Source organism: Sinohyriopsis cumingii, chromosome 6 (assembly GCF_028554795.1).
Source record: "Sinohyriopsis cumingii isolate HCF-2022 chromosome 6, ASM2855479v2, whole genome shotgun sequence".
NCBI classification, from domain to species: Eukaryota; Metazoa; Mollusca; class Bivalvia; order Unionida; family Unionidae; genus Sinohyriopsis; species Sinohyriopsis cumingii.
The window spans coordinates 82,402,484-82,424,406 of NC_142966.1; the positions used below are offsets into that span (position 1 = coordinate 82,402,484).

Below are 21,923 nucleotides of genomic sequence, written 5' to 3' on the forward strand. Positions count from 1 at the left end.
ATTTAGCTACCGTTTATGGAACATAACATAATCGCTAATAAAATTTGCATCCAGTAGGTAGTGTCAACTACCTCCGAGGCGGGCTATCCCTAGACAGTTTCAGATCCCAAATACCACTAATACCATATTCACAGTGAAAGTTTCTTGAGTAACTACTTGCAGATTCTCGTGAATCTGATCCCTAGTCTAACAAATGGGCAACCCACTAGTTAGCCAGACATTCACACATACATTTGTACATCATCGATGTATATACTAGCCATTACATTGCATTATTATCGTGTTTGTGGTTTAGGCCAATTTGTAAATAGTGTACTAATGCTATAAAAAGCTGTAATAAAAGAAGTAAGTGACGAAAAGGTGCATCAAAATACTTAGAATCGGTTGTGGAGTGTGTGTGTGTGTGTGTGTGTGTGTGTGTGTGTGTGTGTGTGTGTGTGTGTGTGTGTATCTGTGTGTGTGTGTGTGTATGTGTGCATATGTGCATGTGTGTTTTAACGTAGCCCCACCCAGTCACATTATCCGGACACCAGTCCGATCAAGCCTAAAACTGACCCTCAATGCTGAGCGCCAAGCGGGCAGCTAGTACCATTTGTAAACATTTTTTATATGATTCGGCTGGGGTTCGAACATACGACCTCCCGCAGTGGATTCGATAAACAAAAGTGTGCAGATAGGCTTTTGATAACATGAATGATAAAACTTGAATATAGTATTTCTTTCATACAATAATATGTCCATCGATTTTATAGTTTTATTATCTAAGTTAAAACCTTTAATAAAAAGTCTAGAAAATTATCGCACTGTGTTTACCTTTGCTCTCTATAGTGAATGCGTCAGGTACTTAATTATAAGTCAGCCCTGCATAACGTACCTAATCGATATCGTATATAATCATAGAAAACCATGTTAGAAAATAAGTATTGTTAAGTTATATATTTTTTTAAGCTATTAGCTGACGCTATACAGATATAAAATTATATCATAAATTACTATTATCAAATTATTCTTCACGGAAAACAATAAAATAAGCTACTTCTGTTTTTATATTTTCTTATACTTTCAAGTGCACATGTATCACACGTTTGCACACAATATTGATATATGAAATATACTACCGTATTTAACTTAGTATAAAGTCATGTATCTGTAGTCTATTTTGTCTCCTGCTTTATCGTCCAGGCTTTATCGACAAACTAGTTGAACTTATGTGCATTCTCTTAATATTATTCAGTATTCAAATGAAGCCGTTGCCTCTGATGTAGAGCTCTGCACATGTTTACGCTTGCTGTGCGGCTTAGTTTCTCCGACTTTCCAGAGCCTGATCTTTATTAGGTACCTTATTTCTAAAGTAAAACCTATACATCACATTTCTATATTTCATTATTTAAATTATATTTTTAATTGCATTTTTTATTTTCTAAATGTTGCTTTCACAACTTTATAGACGGGGCTAATAATATATAATATTATAAGGATATAAAATCACCCTGATAAAAAGAGTACAAAAATATTAAGTTGAAAGTGGCAAGTGAGTTTACGCTAAGGCAAGATTATTTATTTCCCTTTTCGAAATTTGTATTTGGAATTTTAAAGAAACTCGTTTGTATCATTATGATAACCTATGATTTTTTACAAAAATATTTTAACGGGGATCAGTAGTCAGGGATTTCAAGAAAATTATTGTTATCGTGTAGGGCATTGCTATTTTTTTAATAAAACGTTTGGGAAAGGGTGCGCAAGGAATTATCCGCACTTTCTAAACTTGCATTGTCTTTGTGTAGAGTGTTTGTGTGTCAAACAAATGAAACAATACATGGGAAGGGACAGGAGTTGATATAAAAATTAAATATAGTTTAGCGTTTTAGTTTTTCAAAACATAAAGACTATAGGATGAGTCCGGACATAGCCGATTACTGCTACTAATATAAATGAGGTTTGTTTGCTGTTTATAAGATCTTAAGAAGCGATACCTTCGCTAAAATATACTATGCATAGGTTCATGGTAGAAATACATCGTCCGCTCTGTTACCAATAATAGCAAATGTCTTATAAAACGTTTAAAAATATTTTACGATTTTTACTATACCCAGGTTGCCGCATACTTGCATGGGTGATTTGTAATTTTGTATCATTAATCATTATCTTCTGATCACATTTCGTACCTGTTTAGCTTGAATCACTGTTTTTGCACTTCTTAATCCGATTGATTTAATCATGTGCGAGATTTATGTATTCATCAAACAATACCGAGCATACGCAGTACTTAGAAAATGGCCACTTATTTTGTTCAAAGTATGATGCGTAAGACAAAATTCTATAACATTCTTAAGTGATCCATAGCATAAGCCTCATTTTCCCCAATCGAGACAAAAACGAAATTTGATTGGAAGCAAATAAAATCGATTGATAAGTATTACAGTTTTTTGTGCATTTTTTAGCGTAACTGCACACATTCAATCAAATCAGAATCCTGCAAACACAATTTAGTAGATTATTGAGATGAATAAGTACTATATAAAACTGTTATTCTTGAGAAAATATTCATAATCTGTGCAGAATATTGAGGTCTTTACGTATTATATTTGCGGCTACTCATTCGAACTGCTTCTGTTTTGCATAATCGTAAACCTTATTTAGAAATATGACAGAGGCATTTTATATACTGTAACTATTTTTATTTTATCTTACTTTTAGATGAACAAGATGAAAAAAAAATCTCTTGAAAGTTCAATAGCCCAATTAATTAGTGATGTCGAACTGCTTCTGTGCCAAAAACAGCATTAACAAATGAAGAAATGGTATGTGGCTGAATTCCGCTATGATATATTTACAAACATGTTATAATGAAGATAGTAAAAAAAGAGTGTAGATCTTAGCCATGACTGACACTTAGCTATTATATATTCTTTTCAGGGTTCAACTGTAAAGGGGTGCCCAAAAAAGCAAAATTCAAAGTTCAAATTTCATAGTAGCAATCTAAGTCAATTCGGACACTGTTACAATTAAAAGAGCTAATTCAGAAAAGACAATAAACAGTAACGAGTCGTATTATGACAGTTATGAAAACTCCCATGAATATTTGGGAATAGGGGAATAGTATCAAACTTAAAATTTGTTGATATATTGCTTTTCAACTGCAATAACTTATTTGGAAGAATCATTTAAATTAATTTGCTGAGTTTTTAAAACATTGTAGATTGTGTTTAGCTTAGGCACAAAACAAGATTAATATTTTATTAATTTGTAATTACTGTTGTATTTTTTCTACAATTAATACCACTATAAGTTTGATAAATTTGGTCTGTGCTGAAAGCGTAGACGGAACAATTATCCGATGTTACTGTGAAAGAGTTACTTAAAGCAACCTGACTGTTGTTAACACTCTTACAAGCTAAGACAGTATATTTCTCTATAATATATTTTTAGTCATCTAATTGTTATGCAAGTCTTAATTATGGATCGCGCTTTCTGGTCTGTAAGATATTTATATGGTGATTTGATTAGCCCTGATACTGTGCAGGCTAGAGAAGTACTAAACTCTTAAAATAATACTATGTCCCAATATATGTTCTATAGTTATACAGATAGCGCACGCTACAATGTCGGCCGGACCGATTTTATTTTCTTCAATTATATGGTCCTTACATAATCAATTAAGTCTAACATTTTCGCCGCTGGAATTCTCATCAAAAACTTTTTATGTTTTGATAAATATGAATTTAAACTGAAGTTGACAAATTAAGGTCAAATAATTAGCAATAGTAATAATAATAACAATGTTTAATTGTAATGAATGCCACTGGACTACCATACATATCCATATATCATGATGTACAAGAAGGTGTTTAAGTATGTAACAGGAAAAACATAGTATCACTTGGAATTGTTATACATGCAAGTAATCATTATTGTATAATGTTTCTTTTGGGGTGAAATGTAAATGTATATTACACAGTAATCAGACAACGTTGATTAAAGAATACCCTAATGCCTGCATGTGATATTGATGTAGTATATATGTAGCAGTAACTGATAATAGCACTGCTTCTCTTGAAGGCTTTTAAAGTAAACATGGATAAATTAGTCATCAGCATTTTTTATAACATTTTCTATAAACTTTATAAATGTTTCTAAAGTTGGATTTTTATATTCAAACGTGGGTAAATATATTCTTCGTAATTCTCCCTAAACCGGAAAATAGTAATGAACTAGAATTCATTTTCGATATTAATACTATAAAATTTGCCTCAGTCTTTCTTCATAACAAATATTTTCATATCTAACTCTGTTAACTCTGTTTATGAAGTTCCCCACTCAAAGCAAAATGATTAGATAACAAAATTCGTTATCTCCTAACAATTCTAGACACCTTTAGCAAGTGGATTCTGTTCTCAATGATCTATATAAAAGCAGTCTTCCCACCGACTTCATCACATCCGCCAGCTTTCGCTTAAAAATATCTTCACATCACTGAATAATCATCTAAGAAAGGTATTTTTTTATTTACACCCTGGGTACACTAATCATTGCCAAATCTATAAGTAGATAGAAAAGCTGTGTAACTTTGTTAACCCAGCAGTCACACCCCACCCCACCCCCTTAGCATTGTTTAGGATATCTATCTTCTGGCATTTTCGGAATGCTAAGATAACATCTCAAAATCGATGTAAACACTTTGCTTACTACAGGTAATAAATCAATGCCTCTGTAATTGGAGGGTTCATTTGTATCCCAATTCTCCAGAATTGGTAAAATAATAGTCGTTGACCAATATTCCGGAAATTATCCAACATCAAATAGAGTTTATTTGATTTTGTTCTTAATATTGGTGCAATTAAGTCACCTATACATGTAACGAAATGCCTGGATAAAACATCTACAACCCCAGCTTTGTCATGTTTCAGTTTACTCCAAAAAAAAAGTTTTTTATTTTGAGACCACAATGCCCATAAAAGACTATTTTAATGCAATCACTGTCAAACCAAGACTGACCTTAAAGAAGTTTTCTTGGAGATGTCACACCTAGATTTTGCATTATGTTGATTGTATTCATTGAGTTTGCTGCATGATGGTAAATAGCAGTAGCTGTTTCGACGCACTCATTGAATTTGCTCTTGTTGATATAATTTTAGAATTGTAACCATATCTTGAGATAATAGATGATTTAAATTTTAAATACAAAATAGAACTTCTTGTTCCCTGTGTATTCACCTACTTCATTATCCTCATAGTCATTTAAAGCTTCTTGTTCTAATTTGCCATTGTAGTCAATGGCCATATGTGTTGATCCAGTCTATAATCTATATTAAATTACTATGGATTTTTAAACACATACGTCAACTTAAACATAATATATTGTTAAGTGCGAGTTGAAATGGATGCATTCAAATTTCCCTATGCCTCTATCAGATCCGCATCTACCATTGACCATCCTTAACCCAGCCATCTTAAATAGTTGTATAAGTTATTCCATTGTAATGTATCTCTCGTATGTATTTATTAGCCCGACCATACATGTCATCGTCTTCTGTGAAATCATGTTCCTGAAGCATGTCTATAACACTATCATATTTGATACAATCGGGCTCTGTACCTGTATAGGCATTAACACCCGCATTTATTATTTTATTATCAACATATTTCGATTTTAGGTAAGCTATTTATTTTCTACCACTGTATATACATTTTCATCGGAATGAACATAATATTTAGGTAACATATAGATAAAACTAAACATATAGATCCACCTCAGTATGCCTACCTTAGATGAAATAACAAACCAAATATATTTTTGAGACACCTTTTTATATGGATATAGCTCTAACGAAATCAAAATTAATACGATACTGATATACAGTATATAGATTTTGCCCAAGTTTAAATAGAGCCTAGTATATCAAATTATTCAACATAGTTAATACAATCAGACCCCTTTACTCTAGAAAGTTTCCACTTAATCCAGATATTTTCCATACTAAACAACCTAAAACAAAGGGAAAAAGACTCTCCTCCTACACACCTTTTCTCTCATTTCTAACCTCATCAAATACACGTGCGCGGTCGTCTATTATTAACTTGTAATATTTGTAAAAAGCTTTCTTTTCCTTCTTATTCTAATGCTTTTTTTCTATTTCGGGTAGAGATTAGCACGATCTTTTTCTCACTGTGAATGGAAAATCCTGACATACACGACTGGAAGCTGCCACTGTATCTTCATTCTCATCCGTGGTTCTTGCGTGTGCTTCATGGGCTTCTATCCTTTTCTCTCTACAGTACGGCTCCGGTAACCTAAGTGTTTAGAGCGTCCACCTAGGATGCGGGAGGTCGAACACCGGCTGATTCATACCAAGGACTTATTAAAATAGTACTAGCAGCTGCCTCGCTTGGCGCTCAGTATAAGAGGTTAGTGTTAGGACTATTCGGCCTGGTGTCAGGATATTTTGGCTGAGTGGGACATGATGCTACATGTCTGCAGCATGATGCCTCAGCTCTAGACATGACTATAAAGTGTTAAACTGTGGACGCTCTAACCACTAGGCAACCAGAGCGGTTCTGCCCGAATTTAACTTGTCAGATTAGATTGAGAGTTGCCCATCCATGTAAATAATGAATTGTACGAGTCTGTCACACGTTCCTTTGTAAGAGTATGTAGCCTAGTATTACTGAAAGGGTTATATGACGATTGTAACCCTTATGGGTGTGTTCTGTCTCCTTGATTGGTTTTGGGGTATCTACCCCTAGATCTATGACCTGGATTTGTCTCCACTCCGTGCACCAATGACAAGAAAAGACAAGCCATATTTCACTGCCAGAGATAAACCACTGATTTCCATTATTCTAATTGGTGTATATTTCAGAGATTTATTTGAGTAAAAGAGACATCTGGATGGACACCTCCACTACTCCAACAGACGGTGAACAGTATGCTTCATCTACGTGAAATCTAACCCCAAGCCACATATGTAAGGGTGTATACATGTACCTAACCTTCTACGTTCACAGTTTCATTCTAAAGGGAGTCACTGTTTCTAACATTCATCGCATTGTTTATGAATATTGTTGGTGGTAATGTTGTTAATATCACATCTACTAAAACTCACCCATATGTTTTCTGTAAAAATATAAAAATGTGGAAATATTAGTGAGAACAATTATCGTGACTATCAACACTTGTGTACCGGACGTTCATACTATGATTAGTCCGTAAGATATAACCTTTACATGTTAAAGGTATTTTGTTTGATCGCTATTTTAATCAGTCTCCTGACACCTGTAGAAGCCTTTCTTGAATACAGCGTGGAAGCATTTCAATGGCTTTTGAAACAGCATGATGTTCTTAATTACAGGAGTGAAAGAGGGAGACAGAGATGAATAAAATTATGTATAAATTGAGATACACGAAGAGTCTTACCATTAATGCACTGATACTTCAATTGTATATATTTTTGACCTTGATGTTTACAGTTGATTGGCGATTCTGGTGTATTATTGGGTCCGCATTCTTGCTTTCCTGAACACTTTTGGTACAAAGTCTGTGCATGGAACATCGAGTAGTCTCCTCTACAATCAGTCTCATCTATGGGACAGCAGTTTCCATGACAGCTACCACTCTGACATGAATTTGGTTTTTTCTGTCTATATTCTGCTTCCATTATTCGTATCTTACATCCCTCTGAACAGTTTAAGCCATAATAGGAACAGTCAGGTTTATTGAAACATGCTGTCACACTCAGATTTGCAGCTGGTGCTGTTTCTGAAAACAAAGTCGTTTAAAAAATCAGAAGTTGAAAAATAAATTGATATGGTGGGTCTTAAGGAACATTCAACTGCATAATACGTGTTTTCAGCAATACATTTTATAATATTTCTCACACCATTTCTTACATAATAAGATTCCTGATAGACTGGATCGTTCATATCCGCCTGTGTTCATCATCCAGAGCGTTCGTGTCAACGTCTGTCAATCGGTTCTGCCTTTAACATGAACTCCTGCTTCACAGATTGAGAGGGGATGATCATGTTTGATATGTTTCACAAGGAAGTATAGATGACAGCAATGGGGTCGAATACGGAATGAACATATGATGTGGGGTCAAAAAGTCACGTTTTTATTGTTAGAATGGACTTGATCTTGCAGTCTAAGCATTGACTACATGGATTAAGAAACGGTGATTATAACTGGTATGCAATTTCACGTAGACCCGAAGATAACATCAATGATTTTAAGTACTTAATATAGTCTGAGGATGGACTGGTATATGAGATATTCGAATTACTTAGGAACCGGATTAAAAGTAATTAACATTTCTTTCCAGGAAAGACCCGAAGAATAATATTTCAAAGCTTCAGTAGACAGTGTTATAAGTTCTATTAGTTGCTACATATATTTAATTTGTACCATATGTTGGCTCTTCGTAATGATTATATGTTATGACTATCTGTATCTTGCTCTTGACCTTGTTCAAAATTACGTTATGGTGTACCTAACCAGAAACATTAATTTTGCAAACAACATAATACATAGCTAATATTTGTCTATAATTGTGGATTAAATTTTCACATCATTACTAATCATAAACAGGTTTATTGTCTTGATTATGAACTTAAAATCTTCTAGAATGGAAAATTTCATTAACATGACTGAGCATTTCCAGAAATGTTAATTATGATCTAGATCAAGTGGACTGTTAGATAATCCTCTTTATATTGGGATTATTTGTTCTTGTCTTAACATTCAAAGCGAAATGAGTCTTAGTGCTCTCTTTCATTTGGGTGGATATATTCACATTTTTATTCCCAGGTATTACAAAAGGTGCTCAATAATATTCTTGAACATTATTTGCAATTATAGTGAATTCAGACAAGAAAATATTTGATTATATTATTGAAAAACACCTAAAGACTGTTAACATATCGCCATAATCCAGACATCTATCACATTTTCTTATTTGAGATTACGGGCCCATCAGCACATTCAATACTGGAACTTATCTGGAATACCAATGGAATTAAATTTATACTTCATAAATTTGGATCTGTAGTAGAAGTTTTAGAACTTGGCATTTAGTTCAAAATAGTGTAAGTTATATTTAAACATTCACTTTGTATTCTAGGGAAATTAATTATCTGTTGAATGTCACAAAATTTGGTGAATTGTCACTCTCTGCAGATACTTAGCTTAAAACCATAGAGTATTAACAGAAAATAACGGGCTCGTCGGGGATACTAGTTTATTTAATATATTACAGAAAACTGTTCTTGAAATATTAATTCACTTTATTTCAGAATGTCCTATGTCCGTCATATTATTTCACATATTTGAGAAATCTGAAGTGAAACCAGCAAGAGTTTACAGTGTCATATAAATTGGATAAGTATGTTGTATATCCTGCCATGAAGGGTTAGAGTTTTAAAAAGAGTTGAATTGCTCCAGCTTGTCGGACAATATGATCTTTCTGAGGCTAAGACTTCTTTACCGAAGCAAGCAATACAAACATTTTGGTCCAATATTTGGTGGAAAATAATTTCTGGTTAAAGTGCTTTGGGTTTGGTTGTCTATCTGGCTATGAAATGAAAGTAATATAATTGAAATTAAAACACAAGATGGACATAGAGTTAACACGCGTCAGCTTCATAATGGGGAAACAGAAATGCAGCTACGGAAAGAAGAGAGACAAATGCAAACAAATGCAATGGAAGAAAAGGACAGAGAGACAGAGACAAATGTAGCAATAAAACGAAGAAAGAGAACTGCAGTTGAAGAGAGAGACAGAGAGAAAGAGAGAGAGAGAGAGAGAGAGAAGATACATGCAGGTGCACCAAGAAAAGGAAGAAAGGAAATTTCAAGTTAGTTTAAAAGAATTATACCTGGCAAGTTGAAAACACTCCCCTCTCTTTACAGACAGTTCAGTCTTTTAATGTTACTAGAAATATTATTTTAATTAAAATGAAGTAGATCAATATATTTTATCATTTTCCAATCTTTGCTGAAAATTTTCAACGGCCAAGAGAGCTTTTGAGTCTATTTCTACAATGTGTATTTATCAGCAACAACGTCCTTATTATGACCTGATTAAAAAATGTGTCTTGAAGGGTTCTAAGTTGGTACCTGAGGTTTATGGACAAAATGTTCGGAACTGTAAATAAGAAACTGAAAACACTCATGTAGGATCTGCAAGAGAAAAATAGCAATTACTTGATAGGCGGAACTCATCCAAGAGGGTTGGTCCAGACTACGATAACCTCAGACAACTCGTATTAATTAAAGAGTTCAAGAATTGTATCCACAGTGACGTCAGGACCTACCTTGATGAGGAAAGTTTGATACTTTAGACGACTATTCCTACAATCACAAAGCTTCACTTGTGAGAATGTCTTCCACTCAGCTTTATTATGGTAAAAAAATGAAAACATCTCAATCTCATATGAGACTTTTCAACTCTCAATCTGCCGCAACATTTATTAATTGCGTTTCTGATAAGAATAATCAGAAATACGAATTCTTTCTATGTGCACCTTTAGCAAAAAAGTGCACGTTATTTCGGATTGCTACAGATTGAAAAGTAAGTGAGCTATTCCAAATGCTTTTATTTCTAAGAGATCATGGTGACATGCATGTATCGAAAGCAATAAATTGTTGGTCTAAGAAACCCAGTCTGATTTTATTATGGAGAATAATTAACCATTTATGTCGAAGGTTTCTGTCAAGTCTGATTTTATGATAGAGAATTATGGACCAGTCATGTTTTCTTTATCACTTTCAACTGATTTTGCCAGTCCTATCCAACTAAATTATTACTAGACACAGCTGAGTCTCATATTCCTGTATTATCAGGTACTTTGCCTTTCTTGAGAAGATATTCTTTAACGAAAGTTTTGTTATTCGGGTAGTAGAGCTCGGCTTTATTTAAGCTCCGCTCCAAAATGCAAATTAAATTTCTCATCAGACCAAGTCTTAAGATTCGTGACATTCAGTACAGTGAAGTCCGTACTCTCGAGGCTATTCATTTATTACTAGGCAATGATCTGGCAAAAATTAAGGCTGTGGTTAATCCACTTGTAACTGGCAAGCCTTTTCGTTCAGAAAGCCGGACCTATTGGAAGAATCCCTGATTTATAACCTGTTTGTGCATTTACTAGAGTTTTGGCAAAATGAACTCTTGAGAATGATGTTGATCAGGAAATTATTCCTTTAGCCAACATATGTATTGGTTATCCTTTTGATGAGGTCACTTTTGCCGCTGGTATTGATCAATCAAGAAGTATTGATCACGGGTCCTCTTTTTACTATTCATTCTCTTTATTGTAATCAGGAAACACGTAACTCATTCATCGTCGAACAGGGAAAATGATCCCAATATATCCTATTTCTTTTAGAGGGTTATTAGTTAAACTGAAACCAAACAAGTACCTGTTTGTTATTGTGTTAAAAGTGGGGTCCTTAGCAGAAAATGGAGACCACATGAGGTACCCATTGTTGACGAGTGCTCCGTTAGCTATGAAGTTGTTGTTCGTAAGTCTTGCAGACAGGAAAATCTTAGTCTAGCCCATGAAACTCCTTTAGCTGGTCATTTAAGGGTTAATAAGAATGGTTACAAGATACTGAATCATCTTTATTGGCCGACACTTAAAAGAAATGTTTGAAAATATTGTAAATCTTGTCATTTTGTGAAATGGTATGACAATCTAATCAGAAGATGCCTAATGCTCACTTGCAACCTATTCCCGCATTTGACGAACCATTTAGCACAATAATGGTAGACTGTATCGGTCCCTTACATAGGACAAAGTCAGGTAACTAATACCTATTGACAATAATGTGTGCGTCCACAAGATTTCCGGAGGTAATTCCTTTGAGGAATGTTAAAACTAAAACCTTGTTTAAAGCTTTGATTAAGTTTTTTGTTGTTGTTGTTGTTGTTGCAAAAATTGGGCTTCATAAATCTGTCTAATCTGATCACGGATCAAATTTCATGTGTGGTGTCTACTAGCAAAATATCTACAAATTTGGCATTGAGCATTTAAATGTTCTGCCTATCACCCTGAATGTCATGGGGCTATAGAATATTTTCATCAAAAGTTTTTTTTTAAAATGATTCGGTCGTATTGCTTTGATACCGGAAAAGATTGGAACAAAGATGTTCATTTACTGTTGTATGCTGTTATCAAATAAGTTCAAGAATCGTTATGATTCTATCAGTTTGTACTAGTTTTATACATACTGTCCGTGGACCATTCAAGTTTTTAAGAGAGGAACTTTTTCAAATGAAGATACAGAAATTAAACCTCTTGACTATGTTCCTGATTTCAAATATAAGTTGTAAAAAGGAATGTGATGTAGCAAGACCTTATGATCATTCTACTCTGTCGAAAATGATATAAGGCAGTGTTGTCCAACCCGCGGTCCGAGGGCCGCATGCCCTCGGGCTGATTTTAAATGGTCCGCCAGAGCTCGAGCAGCTATATATTCGTTGCTTTTCAGTTTTCTGCTGGGGCCCTCGGCATCACGAAAACCATTTTTCAGTGGCCCATGGTGTCATAAAGGTTGGACAGCACTGATATAAGGGAGGACAGAAATACAAATGAAATGAATTTTCAGCCTGGTAAAGGATATTTTGTATCTTTCCCTTACCTGGAAAACCTCTTCATGCTTAATACTATGGTGCTTACAGATTTGAAAAGAAAATAAGTGACAAATTATATTATTAACACCCCTGGGAAGCGAAAAAAAGAACAAAATCTACCGTGCCATAAAATAGGTTAAAGGAGTATTTTGAGAGAGAGCAAGAGAGAGAGAGAGAGTCATATAAATCATACAGTAAATGCAGTTGTACGTGTCCCACACAGTGAAGATTTAAGCGAAGAAATGCAATTGGACTGTAGTGAATTTGTCTGTAACCAATCTTCGGAAATAAAAAAATATTGATTAATCTGGACCAGACATTTTCATATCTACAGCTGCAAGAAAATAATGAGCTAAAATAACTAATATTTGATTATTAGCACTTGTTTAAAGATGTTCCTGCACGAACACATACAATATACCATGACTTTGAAAATGTAAAGTCCACACCTGTCAATCTGTATCCGTACAGGGTAAACCCTATCAAACAGGAATGAAAAAAGAAATTCAGTATTTGTCGTCGATTGATTGCATACAACCGAGTAAAAGTGATGGGAGTTCACCATGTATTCTTGTACTGAAATCAGATAATACTTTCCGCATATGCACCAACTATAGAAAAATGCACAGTATGACCAAAACAGACTCATTTCAATTGCCAAGAATCGATAATTACATTGAGCGATTGGACATCCAAAACATGTCACAAAGTCAAAAAATTTTAACGGATTTTGCAAATTGCAAGGAAGGAATGGGCAAACAAAATTTCGGCATTCGTAACCCCAGATGAACTTTATTAAAATATAGTGATGCCGTTTGGGATTAAAGAATTGCCTTGTACACTTTAAAGTTTAATGAACATGATTATAACTAATCTACAACGACACATGGAAAGATCATTTGGATATGATTAGGAAAAGCTTTGATATACTCATTAATGCGAAGTTGACAATTATTTTGTGTACACGTGACTGTTGCCGTGCTTGTGTTATATTTATGAGGTATTGTGGGACATAGGAAAGTTTAACTTATAAATGCAAAGGTCAAATCTAACTCTGAATATCCTCTGCCTATCAGTAAAAAGCGACTGATGCGATTGTTTGGGTATAGCTGTATACTATCGGAAATTTTCTTCCAATTGTTCCGTAACTGATGAACCCTGACAAATTTATTTATTAAAAAACTTTTTGTGGTCTGGAAAAAGACTTTTGATACGTTAAAGGTAATACTTAAGAGTGCACCAGTCATTTCAGCTCCTAATTTCAGTTAATCATTTAAAATGTATGTTGTTGGGGCTGGTGCAGTATTGATTCAAGAAAACAAAATGGGTGAAGATCATCCTTTGTGCTAATGTTTTAAAACATTAAAACAAGCTCCAGAAAAATTATTCCACAATCGAGAATGAATGTTTGGTTTTGATACTGGCTTCGAAACACTTTGAAGTATATATTAATTCCGCCTCTTCTACGATTATTGTATTAGTTATCACAGCTCACTTTCTTTGGCAAGATGAAAAACAAAAATTCGACTAATGTGCATGATTCCAATATCGTGAGGTTTTCTGAAAGTGGACCTGATTTATCATCCATTGTAAACGCTCACCTGGACATTACTGACGTGTACAAAGCTGGTTATGCAATTTGAAATATTGACTTCATGGAAGATCAGCGGTAGGACAAAAGTTATTAAACTGGGATATATTCACATTCCTCCTATTTAGATGCTGTCTTAACTTATCTTCAGTCTTACGAGGAGAAAAACGTACGTTTTGCACATAATTTTCACATGTGACTGCACATTAGTAAATAACCAAAACTTTAAAATGTATTTATATTACACTAGATACTCAAATATTGGTCAGCTGGCCTATAAATTAAAGTATCGATTAGTTGTCCCAAAATACGATGAAGTTTTGACAGTTACACTTTCCAGTATTCCGCTATCAAATGATTCACGTTAAAAACAATAAAATGATATCATCAAATTAATTTCTACTTTTTGACGTGATAAACGTACGAAATAAATATCTTCAATACCAGACAAAACTAGAGCAAGAGTAAAAGAGTTTTAGTACATTTTAAAATACCGTGAAAGTTTAATATATACCTCTAAATTATTCATTTTATATAAGGAAAGAGACAATAATGTTGTAAAAGTTCTTGTTTCTTATATAAAAGAATGGTTAACACATCAACTGACTAACAAAATGATTATCAATATCACACACACACACGAACACAAACGCATATATATATATATATATATATATATATATATATATATATATATATATATATATTTATTTATTTATTTATTTATATATGCCGCATTAAAATATATATCCTATGATTTCAATGGAAGCGTATGTACAGGATATAATGTTTTACATTTTACCGAAATGGGGACTTGCTTTAACCCATACCGAATTTTGTTGCTAGCTGTAGCCTTGTACATAGTATCATTGATTCCAGGAATAATTACTGTAAAACTACACTTGAAATCTGCAAAAACAAAGACAACAACAAAAATGCATATTAAACATAGGTATAAAACTCATACTTCCTGGCCAAACATTTTCTAATAGAGTATGCCACTATGTGTAGCAGATATATGTATTTTAAACTGGGGTACCATCGCTTATGCATGCAGAAGAGAGTTCTGTTAAGAGACATTGAATTGATGAATAAAAGAAAGACGTTTATCCGGAAGGCCATCGCACAAGTTCTGTCTTGTATTTTGGTAGCGCCAGGTTTTGAAATACCCAAAATAGGTGTTCTTCATTGAAAATGTTGTTAACAGAAAGGGGTCATCTAAAGGATTGTTTTGAACATTTCTGCACTGTGTAAAGATGTATAGTTTGCGGATGATAATTTACGTTGAGTTTTGGCGGGCTAAATGAACACCACAAAACGATGAGGTAAAGTCGCAACATGATCGGTTTTGCAGCATGTAAGACATATATTTATAGACTTCATGTTATAAGAACTGTTGAAATCGGTGACAGTATCGGACACTGGCATAAAGATACAACAAAGCCTGATATCTTTCTTTGCTGGTCAGATGGTGAAATGGTGAAGAACATCTGCGTCAAAGAAAGTTAATTTGCTATTGAAAAGGTGACAACACTCTTGTAAGGCAACTATGGAAAGCCAAACTCTTCAAAACGGACGAAGGATCAGTTATCAACAGCGAGTGAGAGATTGCGAACAGGAGATATTGTGGAATTAACAGGGTTAGACCACAATATAACGTTTCAAGTTGTGAGTGGAGCCAGGTGGTTCCATCTGGATTTAGAGATTTTGTTTGACTGTCTTTCACTGTGGAATATTCATGACAGGAACAAGCGGAAAAAATCGAAAATTAGTTGGAAAGGGAATGAAATGGGAAATAATTCTACCAGGAGACTGCACACTGGACTACTGAGAAACATTAAAAAATGCCTTCACTGAATCTGAATTAAATTCAACGACTGCATCATGCCATGCAAGTGTATTCAGAAGTGATACGGGGGCGAACGATATCGCGGGCAAACAGTAAAACTGAAACACATGATCCTATCCAACATTATATATTATATATAGGCCTTTTATTTGAACAATTTGTTGCTAGTTTTCATATTTCCTTCTAATAATTATCATAATAGTTAATAAGAGTCAAAAGATATTTAATTTGTGGACTCATGTCACAATTATTATTTCCAGTTCAGTAACCATAAATGTACTCACAGTCTATTGTTGGAATATTATTTCTTCTCTTTTAATATTTTACACTGTTTTGACAGCAATTGTTTATTCATTAGAATAAAAGCACCATGACGTAGTTCTCCGTTTAATTTGGCGACAGTGCACAGTGAGTAATGAGACATTGATGTTGATACGGAAGTGAAATCTGTGACCCATTACACGTTACTTTCTTTACAGTATAGCCTCCCCAGAAAATACTAGATAACCTATCGCAAGAACTTCCTGATGAGTTTATTTGTGAAGGTTCGTCAGATTAACATACGATTTATTCGGATTTAGATACTGTAGAAGGTTAAGTACTGAGTAACAAATGTAGAGACTATGTTGAAACATACTATTATGTCTATATGAGAAACCTGGCATGTTAGGTTAAACATGAAAGGAAAATTCATTTTATAAACTTGATAACTAATTAGGTTATGAGTTAAACGAACGAGAGAGAGAGAGATAAAGGCACAAGCTATAGATGAAAATCAATTTCCATATGTTTTGGGTTAAAAGTGCTCTTCTTCAGGGGAAGAAGCAACTTACATCCGCGAACAAACACCACGCACAAAGCCAATAGACTCCCATATCAGTTTGAATCACGGAAAATCTTCAAACAAGAGTTTAAAAATAGTGATAAAATAAGTACAAATTATTGAGAAACTGTCTTAAAATGGATTAATATGCCTCTTTTGTGTAGCCGTCAGCCCAATGTAGCTGTATCACAAAAGCCAAAGAAGACGTTTTCATGTCTATATCGCAGAAAACCAACATTGTATAAAGTGTTATGAATGTCAACACAATATCACTGATTAGGCTCCTTACTTGCATTTATTTTCCTCTCACCGTTAGTAAATTTCCTTTATATTGGTAGAGTGTCATTCCTAGATTAGTTATTTAAAACATGAATGAACAAGAACGATGAAGAACGCGAAGTAACCACTTATTCTGAGAGGAACACGTACGTCAAACAAACCCGGTCTGATTACATTTGCGAGAATTATGAACCATGTCAGAAGGTTCACTATCATGCGTGATTCTGCAGAGCTTATTCATACTCAGATATTAAGTGGCACATGAGCTTATCGGATTCGTCTGTATCGTTTCCTAAGAAGTCTTCTTCTAGTGATAGTGTTTTTATTTAGGGAGCAGAGAGCGGCTTTGTTAATGTTCCTCCCTATTGTCTAAATGTTTCCTCAGACTTAGTCTCAGGACCCGTGACAGTCAGGAGAGTGTGAGCTTTGCCCATAGAGGCGGTGTTTAATCCATAAGTAACTGACAAACATTGTTTGGACTTAAAAGTAGATCCTCTTGATAACTATTACTTTCACTGAATATAATTCGCAGGTTGCGCATAACATCGGACTCCTTTTAACAATATGAGCAGAACTCATGGTGGATAGAGGCTGTGATGTAGATAAATGCCATTATGACACAAATGTAGTTTTGCCAAAAGCGTGAAGGAGAAAGGAAAGCCATTCAAGTAGTTCCATTTAATGTTATGTCTGTTTTGGGGAAATATATCCTTGAATAGATAAAGAAAATTATATCGAAATTATTTGTATATGCGCTAGACACACTTATGTATTCATTATAATTCCCAGTTGATGTATATGTTCAAGAATAATTAAGGAGAGCTTTGTATTTTCAGTGAACAAATCATTTGAATAAATAATTTCACACAAATCATATACTGAATACAATAATACAAAAGATTCAACAAGATCTTCCTAGAAGAGTAAATATTTTCTAGATAAACAAGATTACAAAGCCCTCACCTTTATCGAGGTCACAATGAGAATATTTTGAAAATAATATGATTTAATGGGGTTTTTATATTTTGGAACATTTTGTTACTTCACTCATACTAAAAACATTATAAACATCATGTCCTTGGCTCAGACTAAGATAATTATCCTAATATTTAACCTAAACTGACAAAAATGTAAACTATGCATTAGTTGTTCACAGAGAATAATAACAATGATTTTGGCCACGTAGACAATGAACGTAACATTGGTCAAGGTCAGCTACAAACTATAAATAATTTTACTTAACCTATAGCATATAATGAATAAGAGAAACCTAAGAAAAATTCAAATTAAGCATGCATAGGAATCAGTATAAAGTCGAGCACAAATTGCCTTATATCCACTCTTGGATAGTAAAATCTAATGGTGGCGACACTTTGGATTATCAACCACCAATTTAACTATATATTGGTTTGAACCGTTGTCCGAGCCACAGAGACGTTTGAGTATATGTTTAAAATGTCCTGTTCAACATTTTAGGTTCCCGATTAGCGTCACCCTCCCCCTCCTCATCTCGGTTAAATTCTTTCAACATCTATTTTAATTGGGAAAGCCACAGACGTGTCCTGCTATTTTATCTCGCTTCCCTAATTTTGTGAGGGAAGGTTACTTTAAAATAAAAACTCTAATTAGTTTCAGAAAGTATTAAAAACAATCATATATAATAATAATTTTTGCATTACCATCAAAACTGCAAAACAATCAATGCCTGCTTTATTGTACTGAACTTGAACAAAATGACGAATAGTGTTTGAGATTGCTCACCTATATTGTTTATATCATTGTATTTGGTAAATTCCATAATCGTAGGACTAAATATCAGGGTTAGAAGGATGCTTTCGCTCAAATATTTAAAGATTAAGCCACGAATAGTTTGCAATCATGGAAGACCTTGCTATCCACTAGTTATGTATATTTACATTGTGTCGTACGGTTCATGAAAAAGAGTCCTGTATGTTGTGTGTCTAATATCAGTCATGGCGGCTATATCTTTGGTGGGTCACTACTATCGCAACACATTCATAAGACCTTCATTCGATGATTCTTTCGGTAGACGTTTGGTCTGACATTTCTATTAGAAATGACTTTAATTTGTTGTTTCTTATTTGTAGTGACGCCAAACATTTGTAAGGGCCGATTCACATTCTTTCAGTAGAAACTAAAGTTACTAAGGTGGAATGCATTCTATCAGATTCTTTCAAACTGTCTTGAGAGTTAGTTTGGAATACATCGTAATACTAATCATTTTCATTAATAGCAGCACTATTTGGTGGAAGGTTGATAATATTTGAATAAAATTAGACTATTCTAATACTTGAGTGCATTCAATCAACTTACGTCAAGCGTCTATCCAGCTGTTACTGAGAAGACTCCTTTAAACGAGTTTTCTCTTTTTAATAATGTTGACCGTATTTGATCTATGACAGGCGTTTGAACAAATATTAAAGGTGTTAATTCAATAACTCTTTATGTTAAGTTTGGTGAAAGAAAGTTGACTTTTATTTATTTTAGCGAAGGCTTCTTGATGCCTTCTAATGTCGGTAAATGTGGTCACACATACTATATGTGATTACAGTAGTATATACATTGCATTGTTGATTACAAAACCACGGTGTGACTGACATTAAACTTCGTTGTTCTGTGAATTATTCTATGTCGATAAATGTATCAATTTTCTACATCGTGGGGTTTGTACTTTCGGTTGAGGTCATTTCGTTTGAGTAAACATGTTATTGTGGCGTTTTGACTTTAGAAAATGTAAACAACATATTGCTGACGAATTTGTTGAGATTTAAGTTCAGGTCATTGACTATTTGCCCAGGAATGCCAAGTAAATTAAAATTCCTGTTAGGTCAGCCGCTAAATTACCCGACTTTGTTCACAAATAGAATATTATGGAAATGATTATTAAACCCTCTCTGTGGTTTTGCAATGTATCTTATATTTTTATATAAGAGATGTTTACTTGAGAATTGGTTATTCTAATCTTGAATATAGGTCTTAGTGGAGTCATTTAGCTTTGTTCGGTGGAGGTTATTTATTTATGGATGTATTTCCATTATTCATTGGAATTACAATATGCTTATAAACTACTGAATTTTAAGTAATTATTTAGGAATTACTGTGAATTAGTTAAACAACAGCTCGTACGATATCATTTGTGACAAATCAGCAATGTTAACACATCATACGATTCCAGACTATTTGTACATCAGCACAATAGATTGGACTTCGATCGGAACACCACTAGAATTGGAATACTAGATACTTTTGGAGTTATGATAAAACTTTTAGGACTGTTTCGGATCTCATTCACCATCTTGTAAGTTTTCAATTTTGTTATCTAAGAAAAAAAATAAATGACTGTATGCATTTGCCAAAACTTGCTGGTTTTCACTCTTTTCTGATACTTTGCTTAAGACCAAAGAGTCTTAAGAAGTCACGCTACCTACCATTAATAAAGTGAGTTCAAACAAAACCATCAAGATGATGAGATGATATGTAGCTGCTTCAAGTATCTTGAGCATTTGGACAACTGGTAAACTTGCTTCAGTACAACAACACACATTGGCAACGTTTTTTAAAACTAACAATGAACAGTTAACCAAAGCAGAAGAAGAATATAAAACCTGTACTTATACAATGATAAAAATGTGGTCTTTGTCGAAATCAATACCGGATGAAAGTGTAAAATGACAGTTGATCACACGCTTCGCGCGTGTGCACACTTTCATTAGGTGGGACTTCAGTAGTTTGACGTAAACTTGATACAGAAAATGAATGATGATTGACCTAAGAGGGAATGTGGAATATGTAGCAAATTTACAATATGAGTTGTTTAGAATGTTGCATTGTTACATTTATCTCTTATGTATTACCATTTTTACTGAATTGCAGCATCCTTACCTTGTATTTTTTATCATGTTGTACTTCGTGTTACATTTAATTGGAATGGCATGTACCAACGGTTTTATTGCATGTTTGCCAGTCCTCGTTTTTACATTTTTCTTCGAACCTTAATTTTATTCGGTTTTTAATGTAGTCACTTTAGAGCTGAGATACCTTTAATCGGTTCCACATACACACAATTAAAAAGAACATGTCAGCTGACAAACTTAATACGGTTAACCAATACCTCTGTGCTTTGCTAGTGATGTTGACTGGCTTAGATTTATTAGTAATAACGAGCGAGTGAGGTCCACGTCGACCGAAGTGACACTGTTGTCTTTGGGCTCCAATCAGATCGCGATAAAAAAAAATCGATGCAGGAACGTACATTTACTCGGCAAAAAAAGACAACAACCGGCACTGGGATCCGTGGCCAACGAGCATCGCTGCCACCACACCAGTTTCCCAATAACGTTATTGGAGCGGCATCAGAGTTGCATGCTACCAACCTGGTTGCTAAATTTAATCGATTATAAACCATTTTGGGAGAGTTTACGTGCTTAAAACAATTGCCACGATGTCATCAGGAAAGCAAACATCATACTGTCAACGGTTGTTCACGAGCGGGAGTCATGTACTCACATGTATACCTCGCGCTGATCAACGAGGTGATCGACGACATGTATAGTAATAAGTGTCGCTGAAAGTACACAACTCTGTTAGTAGATAATGGAATCTACGGTGAATCATAAGATTAATTTCATGACTGGCTAGAGTAATTGCAAATACTGCTTCGGATACCACCACTATAGTGTCGGTGTCGACAAAGAGGACGGAACTTAATGTTGCATTTCCAAGCGCAATAATAGC

At 34.2% G+C, this 21,923-nt stretch overlaps 1 protein-coding gene across 1 annotated transcript in view; it reads right to left on the reverse strand.

The window, feature by feature from the left end:
- Positions 1-21,923, reverse strand: part of LOC149797331 (uncharacterized) — a 160,033-nt gene that overhangs the window by 65,793 nt on the left and 72,317 nt on the right. Inside the window, exon 2 of the mRNA XM_089962055.1 lies at positions 7,415-7,756. Coding sequence (XP_089818181.1) covers positions 7,415-7,756 — 342 coding nt within the window. The remainder of the gene's footprint in view (positions 1-7,414; positions 7,757-21,923) is intronic.